At 37.4% G+C, this 19,093-nt stretch overlaps 1 protein-coding gene and 1 long non-coding RNA gene across 2 annotated transcripts; both read left to right on the forward strand.

The window, feature by feature from the left end:
- Positions 1-6,811: 6,811 nt before the first annotated feature.
- LOC18439235 (protein BASIC PENTACYSTEINE3) lies at positions 6,812-8,832 on the forward strand. The gene is made up of 2 exons (XM_006849404.4): positions 6,812-6,855; positions 7,617-8,832. Exon 2 carries the CDS (start codon positions 7,710-7,712, stop codon positions 8,583-8,585), a length of 876 nt encoding a protein of 291 aa, XP_006849467.4. The 5' UTR covers positions 6,812-6,855; positions 7,617-7,709; the 3' UTR covers positions 8,586-8,832.
- Positions 8,833-9,041: 209 nt separating this feature from the next.
- Positions 9,042-17,501, forward strand: LOC148782220 (uncharacterized). Its single transcript, XR_016053905.1, has 2 exons — positions 9,042-9,107; positions 17,162-17,501. It is a non-coding gene; the product is annotated as an uncharacterized LOC148782220 (long non-coding RNA).
- The last annotated feature ends 1,592 nt before the right edge of the window (positions 17,502-19,093 follow it).

The raw sequence follows: 19,093 nt of genomic DNA on the forward strand, positions 1-19,093 counted from the left end.
GATTTGTGTATTTCCTTGTTGAGCATTTGGATGGAACCCTGGAAAACATTTAATTGTTTGGCTCAAATAGAAAATTTATTTCCTGGAAAAATATAGACTGCCCTTCCTGACCTACCCTAAAGAAAAAAAAAAATCCTTCTTTCTCTTTTTCTTGTTTAGGTTTATTGCCATAAACTTACAGCACCCGCCACCCCAACCCCCCCCCCCCCCCCCCAACACAAAAAAAATGGAGCAGCCTCCGCTGAGAATGGCTGCACGTTGGACGAGGAAGAGCATGGCTGGGAAGAGAGAGAGAGGAGGCAAGGCTCCGGTTACATCACACATTCAATTTGTAGAGTTTCACGCATTCATCTCTCTATTGAAAGTCACTAACCTTGTTGCCACCTAGCCTCTAGGGATTCTGTACAAACATCCAAACCCCATTAGGCTACTTAATTAATCGTCTAACAGATTAAGCGATTCAATTTTTAATTATTAATTTTAGCATTTGCAATATTTAATTTTGTAAAAGCAAATTAAATGTACTTTTCTCAAGAAGTGAGATCTTATTTGTAGCTTTTTTTTACTGTTACTTTTTGGTACTAAACCAGTGGCTCAATTACATTCACCCAAGTATGTTAATGGGGTGCATTTAATGGAAATATTTTTTATTTTATTCATCAAAACCATTAATTGAGTGTGCATGTTCATTGACCAATAAAATGATATCTTCAAATTCATAAAACTGTCGCATAATGTTTACAATCTCTTTAACAGCATGTAAACACCAGTTTGATAACAAATTGAATGTGTGAAACTCTACAAATAAAAAAAAATAATGAAATGACAACATGAAAATCAAGAACAACAAACAAATGAATGGCAAGGAATCAAGTTCCTATTAGAGAGATCCTAAACGCTTCAGTGGAGTGCGATCAATGCCTTACCACAGACAGATCAAAACTCCATTATGACATGAAAACTCCATTGTTCATCCAAAGATTTCCCCGTATTAGGGTATTGGGATTAGGGGTTAGAGAGAGAGATACCTCTATTGGGGCATGAGAGAGAGAGAGAGAGAGAGAGAGAGAGAGAGAGAGAGAGAGAGAGAGAGAGAGAGAGAGAGAGAGAGAGAGAAACAGATAGATAGATAGACCGCAGGTGAAAGTTGAAACCTTATCAGAAGACAGTTATGAAATGGACTAGGAGAATGATCTCCAAATCTCCCAAAACATTCTCCATTTTCTCTCTCTAGAAGCCCCTCAAGTTTAGAGCTTCAAAGGAAAATGTGAGGCAATCAGAAAAAAACTAGACCAGATCCCCTCTCTCATCAGATCTCTTTAAGTTCCCCAACTTCTCTTTCCAAATGTTTGAGTTCAAAGCTCCTTTAACCCATCTCTCAGATTTACAGGTGAATCAGGTGAATTTGCAAGCCTCAACAGTTCTGGTTGGTTTGTCTCAGTTCTCTCAGATGGCAGCTATGGCTCAGGGTATGAAGTAGCGTTCAGGGGGCTTGCTTTGGAGATGTGAGCTCATTTAATTTAGAGAAACTCATTTGAGATTTCCCCATATCAAGGTATTGGGATTGGGGATTAGAGAGAGAGAGAGAGAGATAAATTGCAGCCTTTGTTGGGGCGAGAGAGAGTGAGAGAGAGAGGGACACTGTCCTCTACTGGGGAGAGAGAAAGGGGGACATTGTCTTCTGTTGGGAAAAGAGAGAGAGAGAGAGGACCATGTAGAAAACTAAAGCCGAGAGAGAGAGGAAGAGGAAGAACGTACCTGGTGGAGCAGCCTCCATCGAGAATGGTTGCATGATGGAGGAGAAAGAGCACGACTGTGGTGAGAGAGGTGGAGGTAGGGCTCTGATTACATTGGGCAAAGAGAGAGAGAAAGCCTCGTGAGGTTGGAGGAGGAAGAGGACGATTGGGAAGAGAGAGAGGAGGCAGGGCTCTGGTTACATTGGGTAGAGAGAGAGAGCCTCTTGAGCTGCGAGATACATCAGTTGATACATTAAATGTGTTTAGAGAGGGAGAGAGTCTTGAGGTAAGAGAGAAAGTAAGACTGTCAAGGCTGTCAGGATAGAGAGTATGAAATATTAATGTGTGGAGTTTGAATTTTGGGACAATATCTCTCACCGTCCATTCAATGACCAGTCCTTCATCACCTTTGGCGCATTTTCCTTATCTACACGAGACTATATATATATATATATATAGGATAATCTAAACGTCACAACCTTTCAAATTACAAAAGTTAAAGATAGAGAGAGTTGTGAATGGTAGATTTATTAATTTTCTAGTTTAATTTTTTTAAAAAAATTATATTTTGTGATATCTTCATCATTAAGGGCAATTTTGTAAATATTACTATAGGACAATGGGTACTTTTGTCTTTTCCATAAAAGATAAAGTTGAAATGTTTACTAAAAGATAATGGCACTTTGCAAATAAAATTCCAACACACTAACTTCCAAAATGCGATTGTACTTTTGTAAAAATTTCAAATTTGCATTTGCTTAATGGTTAAGTTACCAATTAAAATAATTTGTTAAACAAAAAGTAATAATCTTTTTGATATATACACCCATCACAACCCCTATATATATATATATATATATATATCGAGAGAGAGAGAGAGAGAGAGAGAGAGAGGTTACAAAGATAAAGAGTGAAAGAAGAAGAGAGTGCGTTGACAGAGGCTACAGAGACAGAGAAATATCAGGAAAAGGGCTACTGGGAAAGAGGTTACAGAAGACAAAGCGAAAGAGAGAGCAAGAGAGGCTATCAAGAAAAAGAGAGGGAAACATAGAGAGTGACAAGAGAAAGGGGGGACTCAAGTACCTGAGTAGGAGGAGAGAGACCTGAGCATGGGTGAGTGACCTCGTAGTGAGCAAGGGCAAGCCATGGATTAGGGTTTGAGGTCCTTTTTTGGGGACCTCAACCCGCTAAAAAAAAATATTGCCAAATTTTATCTACTAGATGGTTATAACTTTCCATCTCTTTGAAATGTTAATTCCACATATTTTGGTAGAATTCGTATTTTTAGAAAAATGGCTTAAAAAGTGGATACGAGTCCCCACACGAAAATGGGAATCCTGCCTTGGGAATGCATCCAAACTGCGTAAACGCCTTGTTTCCGTGGAACTGGGTCTTTCGGATACCCATTCCAAGAAGCAGAATCGAGCCTTCGGGAATGTTCAGCTTCCTAGGTTTAAATATTTAGGATCTATGGTAAATGCAGGGGATATAATGTTTGGCCTCCTAAGTTTAAATATTTAGGATCCATGGTAAATGCAGGAAATATTTTGGGCAGGACTATGGCTCAATGTGACTTACAGTGCATCATACTAGTACGATCCCTATAGGTCAAATGGCTGAATTAGGACCATTTCTTGTAGTTTGAAGGTAATCCTATGATTCGGGATCTAGGGATTTAGAAATAAGGCCAATTTTGAAATGGGTGTGTACACTTCATTTTGTCTGGCTTGATCTGTTCATTGCACTGAGTGATCATTCTTTCTCTTTTTGCTTTATTTTATTCATTTTTCTGATTTTAATTGTTTAGTTGACTTCAAAACCTTTACTTTCTTGCTTTCAACTTGAAGATGTTATATTTATATTTTATTCTACATAATTTGTAGGTCACTGCTTAGGTGGTTTGTCAAAATAGCAGTATTTTGGCATACTTTAAACGAAACCCTGTCCATCCCATTGAGTTGTTTTCAAACACTTTGTTCAAATATCCCATATATTCAATCCTCAATCTCTCATGTTTCAGAATGGCTAGGAGAGGATTTCGACCTAAAACAAGTTCTAAATTGATTATATACCTCATACTCGCTTTGAGGGAGAACAGATTTGGAACCCTCTTTGAGCTCCATAGCTTTTCTCTTTATTGAAATTGATCTCGAGGCCGGTATGATGACTTGAGATAAAAAAAATCCCCAATTATGTTTAATTGAGCCCGACCATGTGTTGATGGCTCATTGCCAAACCACTAAATCCTAGGGGTGCCAACGGTTTGGGTCCGACTGGACCCAAGCTCGGGCTCGATTTTCGTGTGCAAAATTTGGAGCCACATCCAAACCCGAGGTCGGGTCTACCTGTCTGGTCCCGGGTTTGGTCGGGTCCAATTCCACCCTATGACTATGAGCTTTTTTTTTCTTTTGTCTTTTAGTTTACCATCATATACCCATATTATTAGCAATGTTTACAAGTATTGCACAATATTTATGAATGCCCATATTCCTTACTGTGTTATGTAATAACCATAAATTCCTAGGAAACAAACGTAGTTGGCAACATTTATTAATACTCACATATACCTACATTATTTGGGTAGGGTCCATTAGGGTCCAATTTTTAGACCTGCACCCGACCTTTTCGATTCAAAATTTGAACTCATACCCAGACCCGAGGTCAGGGCTAGTTGTCGGGTCTGGTTGGGTCTATTGCCACTCCCACTAAATCATTTTCCCATTGTAAAAAATAATGTGCATTTCTCAAAAAAAATAAATAAAAAAAATCGAGTGATCACATTTATTGCTTTCAAAAATCAAAAGAAAGAGGCAAATTTACCAAGCCAGACTTTACTCTTTAAAGTGATGCCTCCCTCCCTCTGACTAATCTCTTATGAAAAGTTGCAATGGCAATGTGGCCATTTCCTCGTGACATGCAAACCATCTCTAGTGGAAGCCATTGCAACTTGTCCTCAAACCCTAACTACCATTGGAGGGGCGTACACAATTGGCGAATCCCCTATTTAATGAATCCCTCTTGTTCCACGCCACATGGCCTAGGGCTTTAGCCTTTGCACCTTTTATAGCATGGTGCACATTAGATTCATCGCTATGCACCTGCAATGTGTTGCAAAGAATGCATGCATCAATATTGCCCAAGGACATGCCCTTGTTCACACCTAGCAATTTCACTAATGCCCTTTAGCCTAATTTGCTAGTTAAAGCTTCACATTACCTTTGTAATCAAGAATTTTGTTGTTATTCATGAATATCAATGATTATTGGGATAGTTTCATCTCAAGATTGGAAGTTTTGTAGAATTCATACCTTTGTTTTCCTTCTAAAATTGGTGGTGCTCTCCATGCTTGAACCAGGGAATGAGAAACAATACTTGAGCTTCTTTCCTTAAATGTACTTTCAGAGATTACAAAATTATTTTCTAGAATGTCTCATTGTGTTGTTGTTCCCAATGTGTGGCATTTGAGATTATAGGAAAAAAATCCAGGCTTAATTAGTTAGTGCTTGACGAATTGTAAGGCTACTCCTTGACTCAATTTCTACCAAGGGTAGAGACCCTCGTCCCACTCACTCACCTCAAAAAAACATATGGGATTATATTTATATATAGATATCTCTATGTGAGTTTCTTTTTTCAAATGTATCTACTTAAACCGGAGCAACATAAGATCTTTCAGGATCACAGACATTGCTACTCATAGAAGCTATGGACTCGTAAGAGAGTGGCACATTTTGATTTTAACATAGACTGTACCTAGGCGGACTGGCCTTGCCCTTAATTTAAATTTCTACGACAACGCTTGTGAGAATTTAAGATCTTCAGGTACACAATGGATAATTAGGCAATCCTCGAGGACAACTTGTTAGGTATTTTCCAGCCTCGTCGGCTTCGGCAACACAACATGATCCAAAATGAGCTACCAGTTCTTTTATGTCAGGTTCCCTGTGGATGGGGATTCTACTGACTTTATTACAATGGCCGCGTGTGGAGTAAGTTTTTCTAATAGAAGTTCAGACATAATGGAGAAAATCCTGATCGGATCCCCTGATCACGACATTCTATCCGTTACATTCAGAGAGAGGTAAATGAAGATGCAGATCAATTGACCAAAATAGGGTTGACACCTTTAGTATTTTGATCGGAGAATGTTGCTTCATTACTTTTATGTCCTTTATTTATTGGGGTTCGCCATTTTGCCCCCACCCCTTCGGACGGTCGGATAAGTTTCGGATAAAACGGGCTTACACGTGTAGGCCACTATAAGCATTTTGGCGAGATTGACCTAAAACACATGAACATCTAGATAGGACTATTGCATCCATCACTTGTTCTCATGCCCAAACAGTATGTAAAATCCTTCTTAAAGTAATTGCTACTTGCCAAAGAAAAGTACCTACCATTTGAAACCATGAACTCCTTTATCAAAGAATAAGGTCTTGCTCTTGTCATTATACCATGGATGACTAAAGTTATACTCCTACTCGAGTAACATAACATGATTGGTTTTTGACCTTTTGCTAAGTTATTAGAGAGCTAATCTAGTATAAGTAATTTTATTTTATTTTTTATATTCATGATCATCATAGTGTAGATCATAGACCTCTACAAATTTGGATCCGAAATCCACATAAAAAATGGGTATTAGAGGGATCCCACATGAGAATAATACGAGTTGGGGGACTCATAAAGACTGGGGGACTTTATGTTTTGATGCCCCTCTTATCTTAGCCTTGGGAGGATATCCTATCCAAACTGTAAGTAAGAGTATTTGTGAACAGTCACGGTTCCACTTTTTGATATTTGATTGCTAGATTTTGCAAATAATTTCATTAAGTCTTAACTACTAAATTTGGGTAGGGATAGATGGGGGAGATAAGTGTTGAAGAGGGTACCCTATGCGATTTTTACTAAACTTAGTTAAAAAGGAGAAAATAAAAATATTAAAGTGGCCTTTGCAGTACATTGGCATTTGTACATGCGCATAAAATCATTTAAATACAAGGAAATGTCATTATTTATCGTATATTTATATTTCCCTCTCTCTATTTATCGTATCTTTCTCTCTCTATTACAGCGACCCATTCTCGATCTCAGGCGGAGAACCCTAGCCCTTGTTCAGGTATGCCTTCTCTCTCTCTCTCGCTTCTCTCTCTGTGTTTCTCTCCTCTCTCTCTCTCTCCCCCTCTCTCTCTCTCTCTCCCTCTCTCTCTGTGTTTCTCTCATCTCTCTCTCTTCTTTATTTCTTTCTTTATCGCTATTTTTTTTTCAACGGTTTTCTTTCCTCTTATGGGATCCTATGTGCTTTTTTCATGTCAACGCTTGAAACCCTAAAAAGATCGGTACTTGAATACTCAGATTTTTAATGGAGCTCGTTTTCGGGATTTCTCTGTGATTTGGATGAATTCTTGTGCGATCTTTCTGTTCTTGCTGGGGTTTCTTAGCAGATATGAAACATGAGATTCTTTTTCTAACGGAAAGGCAAATATATGCTTTTTGCAGCAATTTTCGTGTAATTTCAGTTAGGTTTTACGACGGATTTGGAGGTAGTATTTTTCTGTTAAATCTGCGTTTTTGGGGTTGGTGGAACTGATTTGCATGAGTGCAAGGTTTTTCAAAATTTTAATCTAATTCATTCTTTTGCTATTTATTCTTTGGTTCTCCTCATCCCATCTCTTCATGAATCCTTTTTTCTTGAGTGAATGATTATGCTTTATTTTTGGGTTTTTCTTGGTTTACTGGAACTGATTTGTGGTAGGAAAGTCTTCTGACACTGCGATCTTTTCCTGCCTTTTTTTGCCCTTCTCGTTCTTCTTTCTTTTGATAAATGAATCGTCTATTTCTTTGAAGGAATGATTATGATACATTAATGGGTTTTTCTAGGGCTTGTTCGTAGATCTAGATTGGGCATATAGATGGGTTGAGCAAGAACTTGACACATCATATGTTGCTTCAATTGTTTTTCTGCTGGCTTTGATGGATAGTGACGCTGGATTGGGTTTCCGTAACTGGGGTTACATCGATCAGCCTTTGAAGCAGACTCTAGGGCTACAGTTGATGTCATCAGTTGCTGACCGTGACATTTTAGCGAAGAAATCAGTCATTCAAACCTCAAATTACCCCACTAGGAATCCCTCTATTCCGGAATGTGGGGTACCTATCTCTTCTTCAATGGAGTTTCCTCGAGATAATTGGATGAACCAGAGGGATTTACCCCACACTGCGAAGCATTTCGAAATGTTCTCAGGGAATCCCAATTTCGAATCGAAGGATTACTCATCGGTTTTACCGAATCCCCAAACCAATAACAACCATGTGTTGCCAATTATGCCTCCTGAAATGCCCCAACCAAACCAGGTCATGCCTCTTGAGAACCCCCCACCAGTTAAAACTGAGACTCAATCAAAGAAAAAGCAGGGAAATCGAACCCTCAAGGTTCAAAAACCCAAGAAACCGAAGGTGAAGGCCCCGAAAGAGGATCAAAATGGGGCTCGAACCTCTACTAATAAGTCTGGTAAGAAGAACTGGAATGCTGTTATAAAAGGAATTCCAGTTGATATTGCTGGTATTCCTATCCCTGTTTGCTCATGCACTGGGGTAGCTCAACAATGCTATAGATGGGGGTGTGGAGGGTGGCAGTCGGCTTGTTGCACAACACAGATGTCAATGTATCCTTTGCCAATGAGCCAGAAGAGGCGTGGAGCTCGCATAGCTGGGCGCAAGATGAGTGGTGGAGCTTTCATAAAGGTTTTGGAGAAGGTTGCGGCTGATGGACACGACCTTAGTAAACAGATAGATTTGAAGACCCACTGGGCAAAGCATGGTACCAACAAGTTTGTTACAATTAAGTAGAGTTAGGTGTGTTGTTGCCTTGTTGGCCTTAACTATCTTTTGTCTTGGTAGGTTCTATGTTTTGTTGGTCTGCTTCTTTTGCCGTTTTCTTTGCATTGTACATAATGGTAGAGCCTCTGTAAGTTAATTTCAGGATTAATATGGGCCGCCGTTCTCTTAGTTATGTTACTGCGTTAAATTTGAGACATTGGGATATTTGGAAAGCCATGATTTATAGAGTCTGACCGATGGACTGAAAGTTAATGAATTGGAGTGTCTTTTTTTTTTTTTCATTTTATCAAAATTCTTTTTGTGGTTCCTTTTCTCTCCTTCACTTTTTATCTCCCTCCCCTCCCATCATCCACCCTTCTCTCTCTCTCTCTCTGTCTGTCTTATTTCTCTCCCCGTATGACACATGCTTTGCCATTTGATCCAAATCATGGATGCACAATTATGTTGTTCATTTGCAACTTTCAGTTGATTGGCTTTTAGCAAATACTCCCTTTTCTTCGTTCTCATGTACGCTGGTTTCTGTCTTCAAAGGTAAGTTCTCTATTCATATTCCTTTGTTATATGAATAACTTTATGATGAGTATTTGGGGTTTTCTCGTAGTTTAGGTATTGCATGTAACGTGACGAAACTGATGAAACTATATTACATTCCTCAGAAAGTCAAATGTGATTGGATTTTCTGGCACGTTCATTTTGTGGAAGCCAGTGCTTCCACGAACTGTGCACTCCTGCATTTATTATGCTGGAGTGGATGTCGGAATTGGGAACATGTGGCTTCCAGTGGACCTATAAACAAAGTCAATTTGATTTTGTTTTTAGGAACCGGCCCCTTCTATAGTAACCCATTGAAGGAGTGGCTTCCGAACTTTGTGGGAGTGGGGCTTCCACAAAACAAACACCCCCTTCAATTTATGCTTTGGATGGAGGAACAAAAGATGCAGTTGATGTAGTCATTTTTACCAGTGGGTAACTGAATCATTTCATTGATAGTAACTGAGTGCGTCCTGCATTGCATACACATGGTTTGAAGTATTGATAAGTACTCAGTTAAGCATACCAATGAAAAAACCAAAAAAAATAAAAGAGAGAAAACTACCGAGCTAGTGCATCATACCATATAAAGGTTTGATAACTTAAGGGCGTATTTGTTTTGGTGTAACTTTTTGGGTAGTGGGAAACCCAACCACAACTCCCATGTTTGTTGCACACCCATGGAAGCCGCAAGATGGAAATGCCGCTTTCCGTTGGCATGCAAAAACAACGTCAAAATATGTTTTATGGAAGCTGGAAGGCTTCCATATGTTGTGTAATTGTCTCTTAAGTGTGCTGCATTCTCCCTCATAATAATGTTTTTGTGGATTTTAATCCATATATTTTTGTGGTTTTTTATTGCTATATTTGTATGCCAGTAAGTGAATTCTTCATCTTGTTTGTGCTTTTCCATGTTTATTTTTCATTTACTGTAGATACCATAGGAATTACAAGAATGGAAATGTTGCCATTTATGTGTAATATGTATGCTGAAGCACCTAAATTTTCCAAGGTTATATTCCATGTTAGGTTTGGCCATACTGAAACTTCCTAAATGTAGGTCATGCATTTATAGGACCACTGCCTATATTTTGGCCAGTTGCCATGGCTTGGTTCCCATAATTCTTTTATATTTGTTTGGACAGACTTGGCCGAGTCTCTGACAGACTCAGCTCAGTTTGTTAGACATGACTTGGACTCCGAACCCTTTTGAGTTCCGACCCGAGTTTGTGTTCTCTAACGTGCTTTGGAGTGATTCAATTTGGAAGTAGGACACAATATGGGATTTATGTAGCAGGGATTGAAGAGTCCCATTTGAGAAAGTTGCGTCATGAGCATAGGAGTTGGCATAATATGTCTATGCATTGTATAGTCATGTGGTATGGCAGTTATTGTCCTCTTTTTTTCTGCCATATTCTTTTTAGGTCATCAATATTGAATGTGCTGGTAAAAGGTAGGCCCATGCTTATTTCATCTAGTTTATATTTCAATGAATGATTGGGGACCTGAACTTTTCAAGCTATTTTGTTATGTGCCATTTTATCTTTTTTCTATTGCTGCTACGCATTGTTCTGTTTTAATATCATATATTCAGTTGTAATGTTTTGTTCTTTTTTCTATTGACCTGAACTTCCCTTGGATTTGAAATCATGTCTTTTAATAATTTTCACCTTAAATAAATGAAATCATTCCAATGCCTGGTTTTTATCTTTTGCCTTGGGATAATATGTCATGGTTTTGGTAGTTATATATATGATATTGTGCATGGAGATGTTGGCTTTGCAAGTTTGCATTGGTGGGTTAAGTGCTATATAGTATCTAATTCTTGAAATTTTACTCTCAAAAGGAGAACTTAAATTTATTATGGAGTCCATGTTTACAGGTTATTGGGAAGTTTTATGGACTTCATGGGACTTAAAAATAGTTTTATGATGATTTTAATTATGGCAATCTTGTAATATGTCGCTTAAGGACATTCTTTTGTAATTATATTTGAAGATATAATTACAAAAGAATGTCCTTCTTAAGCTACATTTTAAAAGACTGCCATAATCAAATATAGGAAAGTTATATTTCTAGGAATCATGAGTTCATTTGGTTTATGTGGGAGAGGACTACGATAAACGTGCTGGTTGTTACCAAGTACCAACACATGAGGCTTGAAGGTTATTAGGAGCCTTCTATATCTGTTTTGCAACTGGGTGGCCCATTCTTTTTGACTTGCTTTCTAATCACCCTGTAGTTGAAGCAAATTCCAACCTAAAAATCTTTGGCTAATGTGAACCCTCTATGCTTCAGCCAGGAAGGCTGCTGCATCTAGGAGTCTGAAGCTCTAATTTAGAGTTACTCTTTTAGGTTTCAGGTTTGAATCTTTTCGTGTGTGCTAAGAGCCTCGATATGGTGATAAAAGTTACTTGGAGAGTATGAATATTTTATTTAGGAAAAGTATAGAGTGAGACCATTTACCTTTGGTTCAAGGCGGTCACAATTATTCTTGACCATTGGATGTGAAGTTGGATGGCTGCATTTTTTTCAATTGACCAAGCTTAAACTTCAAAAGTAATTTTCTCGAACTTTGTGATACACCTAAGCAATAAAATTTAATTTGGATGGTTGTAAGTAATTGTGACCATCTTGTACCAAAGGTAAATGGTCTCTATGTATAGAAGCCCTTTCATTTAAGCCTTAATATGGTGATAAAAATTACTTGGAGAGTATGAATATTTAATTTAGGAAAATGTTTTCTATTATTTGTGTTGTGTGTGTGTGTGTTTTTTTTTTTTTTTGGGGGGGGTGTATGTATGTTGACGAGGCAAAGGGGGTGATTCGTGATGGATATTTGCAAATTATCTGAATTAAGATGCCTTTTGTCTAGGATAGTTAACTTTTGTTGTTTAGTGGTTATCAGTGCCCTTTTCTAGATATATTGATGGACTTTGAGTTATTTGAATTCCCTTGTTGGATCTGCCGTCTTTGCAGTCTATAAAGCAAAGTTAAACTGTTAAGAAGTTGGATCCTTCTTAGTTTAGGTTTTTAACAACTAATCACATCACTATCTGGGAATATTTGTTGGAGTGTTTGCTCTTTGCATTAGAAATTTAGAAAGAAAAAAAAAGTCTTGTTGTTTCTCCTATAGTTTGAGCTGTTTGGTATTTTACATGAATAAATGATGTTTGAAAATAAGCTTCAGAAAAACTAGTTTTTTAACTTGAAAAATGTATAGAAATATTCAGAAAAAGAAATTCTTGATTGTTACCTGAATTTCGGGAAGGTTCTATAGAGGGAACATTGGAGACTGGTGTGTAAGAATAAATAGTCACATGAGGTTGAAGCTGCATGAGTATCTTGAAACCAAGGACAGATTTTTGAAAGTCTAGATTCAGTTCGTGGGATCAATATGATTTAGAATTGAATCTCAGTCAGTTTTGTAGGCAGACTCCTTTCCCCAAATAATCTCATCAACATTGTAGGATCCATCCAGTGGCTTCTACAGTTTAGAAGCTAGATATTACAGTCCACCAGAACCCCAGGGAGTTTTTGTTTGGGCATTGATATATATATGTAGAGAGGTCTGTGCCACTTGCTTAGTGATTGTCATACCCTAGAAAGTAATATTTTCTTTAAAAATAATGCATCCTAGCCTTGCAGTAAGAGTTATTAACAATTTTTCTCTTGCTCACACATGCTTTCCTTTTCTCCCTCTCTTATCCCATTTTGTTTGGCATATGATTTAAAAGTGAAAACATTTGAAAGAAATTCCCTGGGATAAGGACTGGTTCAGAGTGACAACATAGCACTAAATTAAGGTTATTCATATAGATCTGATGCAATTATTGGTGATCTTGTAGTAATTTTATATACCATTTGAATCTTCACTTGTCAAAAGCATTTTAAAATGCTGGTACTTAGAAATTCCCTGGGATAAGGACGGGTTCAGTGTGACAACATATCACTAAAATTAAGGTTATTCAGATAAATCTGATGCAATTATTGGTGTTCTTGTAGTAATTTTACATACCATTTGATTCTTCACTTGGCAGAAGCATTTTAAAATGCTGGTACTTTAAGTGCCAAATAATGTGTCTGCATTATTTTGTACATGTAGGAAGTAGTATACAATCTACTGGAGATAGGAGAGGCACTGAACACTGTGTGATGTAGGACCATTTTTGTGCAAAGGTGATATAGGGCCTTCCATGAGGTTTTAATGCAGCCTCCCATGATATCGACCTTTGTTGGCCCCAAATCCTATGGTGCTATCGTGCTAAACATGCTATTCAAATTACAAGAAAGAAAAGATGATATGATGGCATATGCTTTAGTGATGTTGCTTATTAGAGAAGCACTAGAAAACTTCTTTGAGTAGATTGCATTATTTTTGGAAGTGTTCGTGAAACAAAGTAGGAAGTAAGCATTTGAGGGTTCACAGTTGAAGTACTTACTATGGGGTAAATGGGACATAAGAGCGTGGGCTAGGGAGGTCCTCCCATGATATTTCTCAAAGAATCACCCTTAGTCATGAATTTTGCCACATTCCTTATGTCGATGTTGCTGTCAATGACCTCCTAGGACAACAAACAATGACGTTACTGAGCTAGAGTCTAGACTCCATTATTTAAGGTTGTGAATGATGTAACAATGGATGATTTCTTACTGGACTCCGACCTTATGGGGTTGACATATTTTACTTGATTCTTGCATTCCACGTGGTGTCGTAATAAATTCTATTCATAATTACATAAATACATGACCATTTGTTCATTTGTGTTTCTGTTATTTTCGAATGGTGTATTTATGAATAACATTTTGTCCCATCTTTCTTTATCCTAATTTTATTCTTGTGAATATTATAACCTTGTTGTAATTGATCTATGCCAACATCACATTCATATCTCAATCCATAAAGTTAGGGACTCCTTCACTTCTGTTTGTATGACAAGGACTCACAGGAGGGATATTGCAAATAAAAAATAAGGAAACTTCCCCTTCATTTAAGTGGAACTTTAGGTACTGCCATGGACTTTTTGGAAGTCTTATAGTAGAAGCAGGAGGTTACTAGGCTTAGGATTGGTGATTTATTTCTTCCTTATAAGAGGGAATGCTGGAATGGCTATGTTATCTCATTGGGCCATATTCTCTTTCAGTTTCAAAATCAAGACCTTGGTCTTGATAAGCAATGCCTTTCTCTTTGATTGGTGATCTTCTAATGGCCTTTTATCAACTATTTTCTGAATTTTGTAATTGGGTATTTTCTAAGATGTAATTGCAGTTCATCTGTGGCAAAATTCAGCTTATTGAAAGGTTGAGGCTTTGATCTATTTGTTTTAAAAGTTGAAGGGGGTGGTTGATGTAAAGGGGTTATACTCATTTATCCCTTTGCAACATCAGTAACACTGTAACAGAGATCCAATAGAACTGTTACTTTAGTTAAGCATGATGTTGTCATATTATACATTGGTATTTATACATTGATATGATAAGAATACCAAAACAAGGTTGGTTAGCTTGGTTTGTCTTTTGGGTACAAAATTAAAGGTTCATACCCTTCAGCTACTGCTAACAAACTGGATGTCTGCCACTATGCTAAATCCTAAGGGATGAAAGATAATAATAGTACTATGCGATAATAATAGTTTTCTATGACAGTACTATTATGCACTAATGGTCTGAAGCCGAATAGCTAGACTGTCATTAGTTAACATTGGACAAACACATGACTGTAGTACAAAAGCTCCAGTTTTTTACAAAAGCTCCAGTTTTTCTTTTTCGTTTTGGGATAGGTAAACTGTCATCACTTACCAAAGTACTGTACAAAGCAAGTTGTACGGATAGTACAAACAAACTGAGATGTATACATAGATGAGAGAGAAGATTATTATTTATTTATTTATTTTGGACATGGTTCCCCAATTAATTGGGAAAAGGCTATGATGATGATGATAATGATGATGATTTTGGACAAGATTACATAGGAATAGAACTTGAGATGTAATGCTATGAAAACCCAGCTGCTACTGTCTTAATCCAAGCCCGACTCCTTGCTCCCTCGAGTGCGAGAAGATTAAACATTAAAAGCCAGAAAATTTGTGAGATTGGTGAAGACAGACATTTAGCTTTCATGAAGCACCCTGACCAATTCGTTTGTGTTCCTCCCTTAGGCAATAGATATGCTTCTTGGCCTTCCTGAGAACATTAGTCAAAGCCCATTTGAGGAGGAAGAAAAGCCCATATCTTCCAGGGCTTGGCAACCAACCTTCATAGAATTTTCTTTGCCCGAAGCATGACAAAAACCCCTACTGACAAAAACCAAGTCTGTAATGTTTTCAAGTACCGCATGTAGTCTTGATGGGGTGGTTTATGCTTTGTTTACACCATCCTTTGTCCATTATCAGTTGAATTGTGAAGCAAGTTTCCAGAAAGCAGATTACAGCCAGGAGTCCATTGCCCACTCTTTCTGCAGTAGTTGCCTTAGCCCTTGTTGGAGCACAAAGCATTTCAAATATTCTTAAATGGTTTTGGACACAACTCTATCTGAACAACCTAGATCCCCTTAGTGTTTTAGTCAAAACATTAACTTTGATCTTTCCTTAAGAAAGAGGATGGCACTAAACATGTGGCTGAGTCCTCTTTTATGTTTGCCTATGAATCGGTTCTGTTCACTTTTGTGCTCCCCCGAGCGAGAACTCCATCACTGGTTGTTGAACGGGCCTAAGCCATAGTATCCTTCTTGATTACTTTAATCAACCTCCCTAGTTTAGAAGTTGTTTGCAGAAGCTCTTAATATTTCTCTATTTCCTGATTTTCAGGATTGCGAGGCTGCTGCATTGTGATTTTCACAGCAACGCCTTCTCTAGGGATAATGTAGCACTTGAGAATTGGATATTGGTCTTGGTCCATACAGATGAAGGTGTTTACATGATGCTTAATCTGGGGATTATCACCCTGAGCATTTATGTTTAATAACGTTTCTTTTGATTTATGTTGACCATTGGTAAATCAATTACTTGTAGAGCAGTGAACATCTTGCTAATAGCAAAAAATTGATTATTGAATCATTAGTTAAACAAATTAGAGAAGGCTTGATTACTATGAAATCATGGAGGAGAAGGAGATGTGGTTGCAGATGTTTTTTTCATTCTGGTTGTGGACAAAAGAAATCTTCCATCAATTTGTGTAGTTGATTTGTGTGGCTTGCAACATGTTTGTGACTAAGATGGTGACAATTATTGAACCATAATCCTAAAAAGACTAGTAAGGGCTGTGCATTGTACAATACCTGTAGTTATATTTAAACAAATTTTGACAGGATGCCTATTAGACATTGAAATATTTATGTCAAATCACTATTGTTGACATCTTATTTAGATACGTTGTCATCTTATTTGTATCTAAATTCTAAAATCGCTTAGTTTCTTGAGGTGTCCGATGTTTTTAACTGCCCAATATTTTCTTTCATGCTAACAAGATGATTGGAATACAATATATATATTTTTTATTGTGTGAGTGAAATGAATTATTCTTCTAAAACAAGGGCACTGTAGTCTAATACAATTTGGGACACTGCTCTCGTGTTTTTCTGCATCTTTATTTTAATTTCTACCTCTTTTTTATAATTATCGACCTCTCCTTGATTCTGAGGAAGGTGTGTTTCCAAATGTGAAAAGTTGTCTTGGGTGTTGATTCATGGATTGGATGTTCATCTTGAAGGGAAGAAAGATTTGTATGCCAAGAATGTTTTCTACAGATAAGAGTTCCAGTCAAGATCTGAAGGGTTTTTACTGCTTTGGAACAATGTGTTGCTGCAAGTAAAGTTCTTGTTCCATTGCGATTCGTCATATCTCATTTGGATCTTTGATTCTGAATTCAATTGTTGTTGAATAGAAATTCCAATCCTCTATCTAGTCCAAAATTTGAACTGAGGGATCGTTGGTACACCAGGATTCCTATTCTTAGTATTTAATATTGACTGGCTCTCTTTTCTCTGGTTTGTACAATGTGAATTGGGCTAGGGAGCATGGTATAATTTGATTTGTCTTGATATTTGGAGATTGTAGAGGGAATGGACTTCTGTGAAGGTGCGAATCGAAGCCGATGGAAATACAGACAATAATGGAGCTACTCAAAGGTTGCAAGACTAGGAAATTGATGAATTTAAAGGAATAAAAGCCCATGAAGGTAAAGACCTGCAGGTAATATATTCTTTTGAGGTATCACTGTATGTTTAGCCTTTGGTTTGGAAGAATGCTGTGCGGTTGATGTACATTGGCTGGTTTACTTGTCTATGCTCTCTATGTTGTGGAGGAGATGAACATTACGTGTCAATGACTCGATGCAGATAAATTGTCACTATTACTGCATAAACATTTGAGAGTTATCACATTTGGTAAATTTCTCTAGTTTTAAGTTTATTTGTGCATAATTAGTGAAGTGCTCTTAGAACATGAGAACAAGTTAATCTAAACAATGTTTGAAAATGAGGACTTGGGCTTGGACTCGCCAGGCTCCCAAGTCCCGAGTCCCTTAGCCCCAGTCAGCCACCAAGGCTGAATCGGCACTCAGATTCGTCCTAGTCTATGGTTAGAACACACGATAATTGGGGCTTGGTGAGACTCACCTCAGTTTCAGTGTTTTTCATCTAGACCTAGTAGCCTGATAGGTTTGAGTGACTCGGGCGAGGCTGAGCCTTGCTTCACGGGTTTTCTAGCCACCACTATTAGGGATTCATTTCAAGGCAATTTGAAAAGTAGGAATTCAAGAGCACAACCTTTGGGAACATGCCAGGGTCCAAGCTACGTAAAGGAACATGTGCTTCTATTGCCGAAGATGGAATAGTAAGATATGTACGGCTGTAATGGACAGATGCCCGATGTGCTTGATGTCATACCATGTTAACACTTATATTGATACTGGAGGATATTGCTAGGATGCTTGTTAGCAATGACATGACTATCATATTGAGTAAGTTACAACATTATGCATTATGAGAGTAGATGTGTATCAATGTTTTGTATGTATTTCTATATTATGTAAGCTAATACACATACACATATATTATCATCATAATCACCCTTATCCCAATTATTTGGGGCTGATTACTTGAATTTTGTTTTGCCATTCTGTTCTATCAAATGTCATTATGCTCATTCAATTTCATAAGGCATCGAATCTCTTTTCACTACTTCTATCTGTTTTTTGGAGCCTTCCACTTGAATCGAGTCGCCTTTTATTGCCTAGTTGTTCTAAGTCGATACTACATTGGCCAAAGTACTTAAGTTTACTTTTCCTCATTTTATCGTACACATACATATATAGCATCATCATCATCTGAGCATTTTTCTAACTATTTAGAATCGGCTACACAAATCTTGGTTCGCCATTCTGCTCTATCAAGGTCATATCCTTAGTGAGGCTATAAGTCCCCATAGTTTCTCTCATTACTTCTAACTGTCTTTTTGGGCCTTCCATTGTTTTTTTTTAGCTCTCCACTTGAATCAATTTGCACCTTTTAGTAGGTGTTGTACAAGGTCTATGTTTCACATGACCGACTCATTTAAGTCTACTTTATTTGATCTTATCGTCCATTGGAGCCACATGTAAGTTCTCCCGAATATATTCATTTCAAATTCTATCTATTCTTGCCTTGCCATTCATCCATCTCAATATCTTCATCTCTTTCACACTCATTTTATGGTATGTTGTTTCTTGGTTGACCAACATTTCACCCTATATAGCAAAGTTGGTTTCACGGCTGTTTTATAGAACTTCCCTTTTAATTTCATTGATATGCAAAAATTACATAAAATTCTAATTGCAATTATATATATATATATATATATATATATATATATATATATATATAGGGTGCGTTTTCTATAAGGTTGCAACCTTCAACAATCCAATTAAGGCGCACCTCCAAATTTTATCATAACATGTAATTTTGTTGTAAAAAATTCTTAGGATTATCTTAAAATCTATTTTCATATATA

The sequence above is a fragment of the Amborella trichopoda genome, chromosome 4, assembly GCF_054954075.1.
Source record: "Amborella trichopoda isolate Santa Cruz 75 chromosome 4, AtrichopodaSantaCruz75HAP2 v2.0, whole genome shotgun sequence".
In the NCBI taxonomy this organism is placed as follows: Eukaryota; Viridiplantae; Streptophyta; class Magnoliopsida; order Amborellales; family Amborellaceae; genus Amborella; species Amborella trichopoda.